The sequence below is a fragment of the Beta vulgaris genome, chromosome 1 (assembly GCF_026745355.1).
Source record: "Beta vulgaris subsp. vulgaris cultivar EL10 chromosome 1, EL10.2, whole genome shotgun sequence".
NCBI classification, from domain to species: domain Eukaryota; kingdom Viridiplantae; phylum Streptophyta; class Magnoliopsida; order Caryophyllales; family Amaranthaceae; genus Beta; species Beta vulgaris.
In genome coordinates, this window is record NC_079202.1 from 4,763,414 (window position 1) to 4,774,818 (window position 11,405).

Here is an 11,405-nt window from a genome sequence, read left to right on the forward strand (position 1 = left end):
AGGTTTAGAGCAGAGAATAATTTTCCTTTGCAATCTCCCCAAGTGTGATTGTTCAACAAACGTCTTCACAAGATATTATAGTAAAGGCTTTTCAAAACAGAACTCACACTAACTCATACTACTTGTACACTAATGAAATTATGGACAATTTAATAAATTAAATGTTAACAAATATTTGGTCAAGTGTAGGATCTTTGAGTAGGGGTCAATGGGAAGGATTTGGTGGACCCTCACACACACAATAGTTTCTCGAAGATAGGTAGGTGATATTTTGTGGGGGTATGGAGTCATGGGTGATGTGGGTGTGGGTTCAAAAGAGCACGGCAAGAGTCGAGTTATGACGACACATGACACATTGGGTCGACTTTCTAATAGACCAAGGACAACATATGAAGCCAGGTTTGTGCAAATTGTGTGATGTCGAGTCGATAAAACCACATTTAGAGTTCATATTTATTTTCTTCTTTTGTTGGATTTGAGTGTATCGTACGCGAGTTAGTCAGTTGGGCTCGAGCCAATATTTGAGAATGGCGTCCATAAGTAAGCAATGGCCCACCATTAGGCCTCTCATGTCTGGTCGTGCCAAGGGCAAGACTTATGATGTTCTTTAGCAAGATAAATTAGTAGAGTATAGCTATTAAGAGTATAAACCACATGTGAATTGGAAGTTGGGACTAGTTGTTCTACATTGAAGATATAGAGAGAGATTGACTAGCATATAAGGTTGGTACGGTACTCCACCAGGGCCGTCTCAGACATTTTAGGGGCCCTGTTCTAAAATTCAAATCGGGCCCTTTATTTTCTTAAAATAATCATACAAATTTCAAATACTTAATATTGAGTTCATAAACACTTATTTCAAAATAGTATCAAATGTCGATTATATTTCGAGATGAAGTACAAAAGCCAAATCAATACGTAAGTATCCTGTACATGTTATTAAAATTACAATCTAAAGACTCATGTAATCATGTGCATTCATTTGACTTAAAAAATAATACACATAAATCCAAACTCTCCTTTGAAAAGGTCCAAAGTCTCGCCTAAAAACGAAACACATATTCATGTTATTCAAAATCATAATTTACAAACTCATTTATTTAGATAACTATAAACTTTACTCATATATGAAACAAAACATATAATCATACTTATAAATCAATTTTAAACATAAGCCATTAGAAAAAGTTCATCATCTATAGTTATCAATTCTATGATAACCAACATTCAACATTAATCAATCATTTCCGCCATTCAATTATGCTAGATAATACAAAGTTCTAAACACTCCTTCAACTAACTTCATACCATAATTTAGTTGTAATACTAATAACAAAGAATCCAAATAGTGAGCATCATGATGATTGTTCATGAATAACGACATACCTTTGACTTTAGAGAGAGAACCATATTGCAATAATAACGTGAGAAGCAGTCTAAATGCATCGAAGAAAAGAAGAAACAAAAACACGTTGAACCAGAAAACCGAGTTGAGTTCGAACCTCGTTACCAACCTTAAAAGCCATGACTTTTCCGGCATCAACAAGGACGCTCCACCATTGTTTATAGAGAACAAATTAAATTTTGGAAAAAAAAAATTGACATTGAAAAAAGGTGATATAATTTTCCATGGATATATAAGAAGAATCAATAGTAATTAGGTTAATTGATTTATTATGGTAAGTTGGTAAAATATTAATGTGACTTGATCGAAAAAGAGCAATAAAAATGGAAAGTATAATTTGAATAGACGAAATAGCAATCAACAAGGAACCTACAATACAATTAAAGAGAGAGAAATAGGTTTTGACTTTTGGGGAAGGGGCATAGCTACATGAGAATTGGGTATTGCACGGGATTCAGGCATGGAACTTTCCTTGAATTAGAATTAGTATATAGTTAGTAGCGTTTTTGGGGGCCCTTTTATTTTTCTTAATTTGGGGACCCTGTGCAATAAGGCATCTTGCATACCCAAATCTACGGGTCTTTACTCCACCTATCACCAATTGGTTTTACGACATAACCTAACCAAGATTGTATTTGGTTAAACTCTCCTCCAACATATAGACTCATGTGTTAGGCCAAACGAAGTTTTTCAATAGCCTTTTATGAATTGAGACGACCAAAGAAGAAGAGTCTCAACAACAACATGGCAGTATCGAACCCTACAAAAGACTTGGTTTTGCTCAAGATAATTGCAATTCCCTCGATTTCTAATTGGCGACGCATTGTTGGTTATATGGATAATAGGTGTCCTGGAGTAGCTTTGAGGATCAAGCACTACCACTCTGTCCAGGAATGACTAGCTCACTGCTCATACAGTCATACTTCCATGTGTGAAGGGCTGAAGGCCAAGTCGAAGACTCGAACAAACCAACAAAGGCCATTGTGTTGAACACAACTCCGCAGCTCGGAACTTGATCCATAAATCTTCGAAGTTCAGTTACATCAATGTCACACCAGCAGCTGATGCCCAGACAGAAAATTTTTACTAATTGATATTTTTAAAATGGTCAAAATTGTCCACTAACCATTTTTCAAACCAGAGTGTTGCAACTATTGCACCCCCGAAATCCACGACTATATATATGGACATATTGCACCCCTGAAATCAAGAAACTATTTTTCCCTCTAAAAGGCATATAGAAATGGTCTAACCTACAAAAAGTAAAGAAAATTAAAAATATAGAAAGTCATTAGTCATTACCCGAGATTATTTGATAACTTGGACACAGTAACTAGAAAAAGGAATAACTAAATACACAAACTAAATTGCATCAAACTGGCATGGGGCAATTAGAGATGGCAATTGAGCGGAGCAGTGTAGAGGATGGTCTCTCCACACCCGCACCCACATAAAATTCTCATTCCCACCCTACCATCCAATGTAAGAAAAAATTTTGGACACATCCCTGCCTCAACGGATACGTATTTAAATTTAAACTCATTACCATCCCACCACCCGTATTGATACCTGCACCACTTTGTACCCGTGTTGTACCAACTTCATCCCTGCTCCACCACCCACATAAGTACCCGCACTCGCTTCATACCCACAAATTTATATTTTGCAAAAATTATTAATAATATACGTATATAAATAAGATTTTAATAATAAAAATGTGGGGTGGGGGGTATGGGGCAAGTGGGGCGAGAAGGTGGAGATGGGGAGTATATAACATAAAATTCATACCCACTCCACCACCCATTGCGGGGTACGATTTTAATCCCTATTCCCGGCAAACCTAAACCCATCCCCACACCACTGCCATCCCTAGGGCCAATTGAAGAGAATGTCAAAATTAAAACATACTACAAACTAGAAAAACTATACTACTTTGGAGAATACGATAACATTATTGTACAATGAGAGATCTCATGTTATACACCTTCTGCTGTTTATAACAGGGTCTAGATGTTAATATTTAGAGTAGCCAGTTCGCTCCCACTCTTGATATAGGAAAAAAGTGCAGAGATAAACAGAAAATTAAATCTTATGCCTTCCTTGCCACCTTTAACTTAGAAATAACCCTAATTTTAGGGTAAGAAAAAAAAGCCTGAAAAATAACTCAAAACATAAATGTAAGAGTTCCCTCTCTTAAATTGCACTACCTGGGAATACCCCAGTCCCCAAGTCCAAAACAAGCCATGACTGACAAGTACTTGCTTAGGCAATGAAAACAAAATTTGAGCACCAAAACATGGAAGATTTTCATACAATAGTTGTACCACGTAGCAATACATCTCCAGAACAATAGGTGGGTGGGCTTTTGGGGATTATGCAATATAAAATTCACTTTTACACTATTTTCACGGATATATAGGGATTTGGTTATACCAAGAAAGACTTACAATGGTTGTAGGGGATATTTTGCTAACCACAACATAAGATGAAAAATGAATGCACTTAAATACTGCCAAAATTCCTATATGAAAGTAACTTACATTACAATCATGAGAATGTAAGAAACTCCAAACTCTAGCATCTTTTAGGACTCTTGATCGACGCTTCGATTCTTTGATTTCTTCAAGACATGATAATCATTAGATACTGCACCTCTATCAACTGTTCCACTACTATGCTCCTCCTTTCTTCCTTCAACTTCTCTCCGCTTCCTGGAACTAGAAGTCAGGTATAATTAATTCTATGTGCACCAGAACATACAACCCCTGATAGAATTAATTCTCTCCCCCGATTAAGAGGAAATTTGTAGCCAAAAATACCTGTTAGCTAAGGAAGCTTCTTGTAGATTCTTGGTCAACCAACATATGCTGCCCGTACTCGGTGGAATCAAGGAACCGGATAAGTGCAGTACTTCCTCATCAAAACTACAAACGTAAAGGTAATGTCAAACATGAGATTTCATCCATTAGACCGTCACCAAAGAAATGGACTGAAAGAGACATAATCCACTCATACAAATTGGCTCATCTACAAGATTTGGAACACCCATGCAATTTTTCAGTGGAATTAATATAAAATCAAAAGAGTTGCAACTGGATAGAAGAAACCTTTGGTTAGGTCGCTATCATGTGGCGGATGGCAGCTTTGTGCTATAAATTAACATAGCTTGGACACCATTATAGGTAGAAAATAAGGAAGAAATAGCAGATATGATTACTTAACTGAAATTACAGCCATAAAAAGGATAATTACAAGCTTTCGAGAGGTTTGTTCTCTCCCATTGAACTCTTAAAAGCTCACCCAATTTTCTAATCAATTTTCAACATAATTTCCTCTCTCAAATATCCCTATATATCGAGTAATTTCCTTAGCACAACTACCTAACTTATTCCCGATGCTCACTAATGAAGATGATATATAAATTAACCACCCCCCTAATATGGATTCATAGCATTTTGGTACCATTCAAACACTTATATTACTTGTAGAATTCATCGTTTTAAACACAATAGGAGGATTCACTAGAACTCAAGCAGAAAAAATTCAAAGTATATATACACTATTTTATAATCCCAAGGACTCAAAACATATGGGATATGAACCAATATAGGACTTACAATCCTATCATGAAGGAGAGACATGCACAATTTAAAGTGGTGAGCAGGATACCATACCCAATTGGCAAATTCATAATTATATATCAGAATCTGTGCAAAAAGAAATTCTATTTTGATTTGAAATAAATCTTTCAATACAAACGGTTCCTTAACCTCTTCATATCAATCTTAAAATGTAGTATGACCCCGGAACACTATCACAATTCACAATCATGACAAATTACTATTATCACAATAAAAACAAATTACAACTGAAAATTGCCAGAACAGATGGATTAAACAGATATAAAAGTTGAAAATACAGTACAAATTCGACTTCATTATTTTCCTTGCTAGATCATTTGAGGCAAACATTGATCTACTATACCATCTAGTATAATCATCAACTATGCAAATGGCTCAACAATGGACATAATTGTCATTTGAATTATGCATTAATATAAAGGAGCATTTAGAGAAATTCAACTCTTTGATTCATTCCAACAGCCACTTCCCTTTTATCAGAAAGTATCACTTTTACCATCAAATTCCTTGTTAAGCTAGTGTGTTGGTGTGAAGTAGTTCTGTTACAAATTAAAGGGGCAGTAACATTTAAAACCGATGAACTAGAAACGTGAGCTTCACTTTTGAGGACTAAGAAAGCATTTAGCTACGAATATCAAAAAATTTATCTGCCATTCTGCCTAAATACAATAGGCAAGAAAGTAACACAACCTATGACTATTACTTCAATATCAATGAGAGAAAATGGCTTTGCCCTCTAAGTCACAATACACAGCTTATAATTTACTTATAGTAGTAAGTAGTAAGTAGTAACAGAAGACAATACACTATGAGCATATATAACCTATGTTACTAAGACACGGATTGAGTGTCTACTCGGATACGGGTGTCCAAGTGTCCAACGCGACTATTTTGTAGGAAAAAATCAAGCTTTTAGTTTAAAATGAAGTATCCAAGTAAAGTGTCGTGTCGGTTTGTCCGACACGACACCCCGTTTTTGAGGTAAATGAAGTTGTCGGAGTAACATTGTATATAACAATACACTATGGACACATCTTAGAACCATATGGATAGTTATGTAGCAGACTAGCACTGTTGCGTTGAGAAAGTTTGCTTTACTATTTTATTGAAGTTATAGCCTGAAGTGGAGACCATGTAAGGCAAATCTTGTAACTCATAGCAAACTAAGGCACCAAAAGAAGTTTATGCGTAACTGAACAATCTATTAAACATAAATTTAGAATACGTATACTTGTCTATTCATTAAGTTGTCATGTTCCCCATCTCTACCGCACCACTACACACATCCATATCAATTTTCATGCAACAATGGAAGAAAACCATATTAACTAAGTACCAAAAGTCAGGAAGGTTAGCCCGAAGAAATATCATGACCAAAGATATAAATTTATGAACAACTGCATTCTTAACCTCTAAAATGAAATTCCAAACATGGAACCATCTGAACATGTCAATAAGTAAGCTCAACTTTAAACTCTCCTAGACTTAGAGATTTTTCTGTTTCTTTTTTGTGTTGGGATAACACATGGGAGGACAGTACACTGACCAACATAGCAACAAAAGATTACGAATACCAGATTAAAAGGTAATAATAACTTCATCTCATAACTGCCTCACTTCAGTACTATAACTCATCTACTGACACAACCTCAAATCCAATATTGAAATGTTTGAAGAGGTACAGCTTTGAAAGCAAGTATGCATTTTTTGCAAGAGGATGGTTGGATTCACCGAAAGAATAATGTGTCTCACCTCTTGACTAAGAAGCGTATCATGGCTCCGACTTTAATTATATGTCGCTTATTTGACGTGCTCCGAAACACTTCTTCCCCACTTTTCTATAACAAAGGAAACAACTTAGTAAGTTGACCGAAATTTATCCACATCTTACAGATGTCAAATAAAACAAGTAGAAAAAAAATAAAGAGGTACATACAATTTTATATTTAAATTCATCACGAATATCTTCCTGTGTTATAATGGCTGCTGAAAATCCAAGAACAACAACATGTATTGACTCTTGTGCAACCTTCACGACTTTACCTTCTGGAAGAAACAGAGACAAGCATAATGATATGAAGATATATAGAAAAGAAACTCAGGTGCTTACTTTTACCTAATCAAAGTTTTGGTTGGAAGTCATTTTCATTAAACTAGGAAGGTAGTATGAACAAAGAAGGAAACTTAAAGGGAAATCAAATTGACATTACATGAATCTAAGCACTTTGCAATTTCTGCTGCAAAAGGACGAATACTCGAGAGACTACTAAATTAACACGATAATTACTTGGACAGCTGAACTTAAAGGCCATAGCAATACAGCATACCTAAAAATGTATCTGGCTTTGGAGCAAAGAGTAAAAGATTGGCCATTATTCTAACAGCAACATAAGGTTGGAGCCCAGATAAAATTCTTCCATGTTTATTTGGATAATCGACAATCTCAAAAGCCAATAATACGCCATCAAACGTGTCCACAAACCTGTTAAGAAAATCATACAAAGATGTTCAAAACATAATCACAATGAAGGACCAGCACAATGTTGATCAATCAAGACAATATGTTTATGTTGCCAAATCATGTAATACAAACCCAGCCAAGAATCAAGACAGAATGCATGAAAGAGCTGAAACTCTATCAATTAAACAATCAAATGATACACTAGAAAATTTTCCCACAAGACATTTGGTCATAAAATTCACAATATCACTGTCAAACCCAGAAAACAAAGAGATTGAAAAGCTTCACAACGTCATAAAAATCCCAACTTTTTGACAAAAATCATCTACACTAACAAATCAATCTCGTACTTTCAAAAATAAAAATCAATAGCGAGCACAGAAGAGTGTAGTAAGAAATTAAACAAATAATGAAGCCCTAGTAAAATGAAATTTTAAATTACAAAATAGAGAAAGAAGAGTACTTGAATAATAGAGAGCTAATTTCATGCTTGATTGATTCAGGAACTGCTTTAGTCTTTGAAGGGTGAAGATACACAACCAAATTAGCCTCTGAAACCTTCAAAGCTTCCATGACACCTCAAACTCACTAAGAAATTCGATGAAACAATTGGGGCAGAGAAAACCTAGCTACGCGTGAAAGAAAGATAAAAGAGCAAGGCTACGGTAGCGGCACGGCTGTGGCTGTGGCTGTGGCTGTGGCTGTGGCTGTGGCTGTGGCTGTGGCTGTGGCTGTGGCTGTGGCTGTGGCTGTGGCTGTAGCGGTGGCGCGATGCAGGGCTGCAACGGAAGCAGCGACAAAGGGAGGCGTGCCAGCGGCGAGGCGAAGGCCTGCGTGGTGGTGGTCGAATTTTGGGAAGGAGCAGCCAGAGAAAGAGAGGAAAAGAGTGGGAGTTTTAGTAGGTTTTTGGGTTTGAAGGAGAAACGAGGGAGAAGGTGAGAGATCACTTGATCTAACGGTTCAGATTGTATTATGATTTGTATTAATGATTTATACTTCTATGTTGTTTTTCTTGTGCCTTTGATTGTAATGATCAAAAGGTTTAGATTTTGCATATTAGTTGGTTTTGGATTTTGGCTTAAGGAGATAAATTATCCTAAAAAATTATTATTATTATTATTATTATTATTATTATTATTATTATTATTATTATTATTATTATTATTATTATTATTATTATTGTAGTTGTTGTTGTTGTTTTGTTTTCTTGTGTCTTTTTTATGTGAAATTTAAAATAAAAAAAACTATAGCTTAATGATGATTTAAATGGAGTATTGTTATCTTGAATAAGCTTATTAGTAACATTGATGCATTGATCTCATGCGAATTACAACGTACTTTAGCTCAATAAGTTTATTTTCGAAATACACTTCACATACAGACAAATAACTTAAATTGAGTATTGTTCAATTACCTTATTATCGACTTACATCGATACATTAGATCTTGAGCAGCTCCTATGTTATCGAAAAGTTCTACTACTATTCGGGACTCGGACAAATACCCGTTCTCTTCATGGAGAAGAGGTACACTTTTGAAATTTCACATTCCTTATTTGAACGTATTTTTGTCCAACATACGGCAACCAAAGCTATAATGTAATAAGTTTGAATATTATAATTTTAATACATGAATTGGTTTTGTAGAAAAGCCCGTTGAATTTCTAATTCTAATTGCATTTGTGTTACTTTAATACTACTGGATAGTCAATTTTATTTTTATACTTTACTTTAATGTAAATTTTTCAATTTAGTATAAATGGATCTTATCTTTAAATAGTTTTTAAACACTTTCCAATGGTACAAAAATTATAATTCTCAAAACTATATATTAAAAGTTATAATCGATTTCACTGTGAAACCAACTCTAAATCTACTTAAACTAACTCTATACATGTATTTTTATTACTTCGTAACTCGACATATCAGTTAATAACCGCGACAAATGGTGTCCAATGAGGACGCCAAATGTCGCAATCTCATGAACTATCTTTTGGACTCTACTTTATATATTAGTTATATGATATTAAGATTAAGATTAAGATTAAGATTAAGATTAAGATTAAGATTAAGATTACAAGAAATTCTGAGATATTGATAATATGTTGCATAACTATGTCTATATACAAATTATTTTACCAAATTAATAATATATGATTAGAACTAGAGGAGTCTCGTTCGTAGTTGAAAGTGGGCAAAACCACGCTTGAGTGCTCGTAGTTTAAAGTTTATGATTGTATATTTAAGGTAAACGAAATAGGTGACTTCTATCTCTAAAAGATGAGACTCTTATCGAATTACAAAGGTTATGAATAATGAGTAGATTCTAATCCTGCAACGATGGGTATGTAGTGCAACTTCAACGCTCAAACATATCATATGTATTGGTCCTCTCAAATAAAAAATTATTGAGTGTGTATGGTTTATGTAAGTTATGTATGTGTTTCTATGAATAGCCATGTTTAATAGAAATGAATAATCACACATTAGTAAGAGCTCGATCTTTAGAGTAGAAAGGATACGAGTTTCAGACGTTCGCTTCGCTTAACGTAAACAATGAATCCTATCTCATGTTACAAAAGATTAGTTTTCTAAAAAAAAGTCATATATATATGAAGTCAGCATCGTTTTGAAAGATTTTTCTTACGATGGATTATAAAATAATTTATTACACAAATATGTCCCTGTTAAGATATTAATAGGGTGACGAATTTCAAGTATTTTATTAAATCATGATCTAATAGAAGAACTTACATGGAATTCAGGCTGTCAGTTAAAGACAGTAAACAATCGGGTATCACATTGTGCATAACTCTCGTTATATGTATGCCACGTTTATTAACAATATCATCTAGCTAGCATTGAAGTAATGAAATTGATATGGCTCATGAGAGCGCACCGGTATAATATTTAAAAAATAATATTGAATTTCTGCTCTCTTCATGTCGTGAGATAGGGTTAATTGGTTCTCTTTGTACCATACGACAAGGGTTTAATGTGATGTGTGCGTGATATTGCTTTGAAAAACCAGTACCTAATGTGAACCCGACTTTGCTCAACAAAAGCCAATACCTAATGTGTCCACGATTTGGCTCAAGAAAAATATAAACATTACGAGTTCAAAAAGAATGGTAATCCTGTTTGTTAAAATATTTGGTGAGTTAGTAAAAATGATGTTCTCAAAAAAGGATAAAAGAAGTTGGCGGGATCGAAAAGGATGACGTTCCCGTTCAATTGATATATGTGACAAGACATTAATAGTGTTTTCTCGTAGAAGATATTTAACAGGTTCAACAAAAATCGTGTTCCCGTGAGCGTTATATTTGGTGGGTCTGAAAAGACTGGCGTTCACATCAATACATCTATTTGATCTTGATTTTAATGCTATTTTATTTCTCTAATCATAACGTTCGTGTTACTGGCGTTGCGATTGCAGGAGCATAATATTTCGTTTTACTGTCGTTGCGATTCTGATGATGTTTCCTAATATAAGATAGTATTTTTTTCTTAGAAAATATTATCTTATGACTTATTTAATTTCCAATAGGTGTTAGGATAATATTGAGAGTATTGTATTGAGTTTAGGAATATTTTCTTATATACTTTAGTTGGGATTAATTGAATGTAAATAATTTTTGAGGGGTATTGAATGTATATATAATAGATGCATGGAAAATTGATACTATTTAATTAGAGGAGCAATCCCGCTCTCCTGCAAAATTGTTTGTCTTCCAAGAGATGATCTAACTTTAACCTTAAGATTAGGCATAGCCTAATAGGCCCAATGGCCTCTTTACCCAATACCAAAATCCACATGTCAGTTTTCTCTTCTCCTTCCAACCTCCAAAACAAATCCCAAACCCAAAATCTAAACCCACGCTATTTTCAAAAATTACACA

General features: G+C 34.5%; 1 protein-coding gene across 2 annotated transcripts; it reads right to left on the bottom strand.

The window, feature by feature from the left end:
* Positions 1 to 3,686: 3,686 nt before the first annotated feature.
* LOC104905781 (hypothetical protein) lies at positions 3,687 to 8,458 on the bottom strand. 2 transcript variants are annotated; one of them, XM_048647298.2, is made up of 6 exons: positions 7,971 to 8,458; positions 7,374 to 7,528; positions 6,983 to 7,092; positions 6,799 to 6,884; positions 4,225 to 4,329; positions 3,687 to 4,116 (listed from the first exon to the last, which is right to left on the bottom strand). In XM_048647298.2, exons 1-6 carry the CDS (start codon positions 8,078 to 8,080, stop codon positions 3,990 to 3,992), a joined length of 693 nt encoding a protein of 230 aa, XP_048503255.1. In that variant the 5' UTR covers positions 8,081 to 8,458; the 3' UTR covers positions 3,687 to 3,989. The 2 variants fall into 2 exon arrangements, with proteins under 2 accessions (XP_048503255.1, XP_010692717.1); XM_010694415.4 differs by having other exon boundaries at positions 3,687 to 4,122; positions 7,971 to 8,452.
* Positions 8,459 to 11,405: the final 2,947 nt, after the last annotated feature.

Coding starts and splice junctions, on each gene's coding strand:
- LOC104905781 (XM_010694415.4), bottom strand. CDS start 8,080: ATGGAAGCTTTGAAGGTTTCAGAGGCTAATTTGGTTGTGTATCTTCAC. Junction 7,529..7,970: donor ATTAGCTCTCTATTATTCAA/GTACTCTTCTTT, acceptor TTTTCTTAACAG/GTTTGTGGACACGTTTGATG. Junction 6,885..6,982: donor ATGAATTTAAATATAAAATT/GTATGTACCTCT, acceptor CCTTTGTTATAG/AAAAGTGGGGAAGAAGTGTT.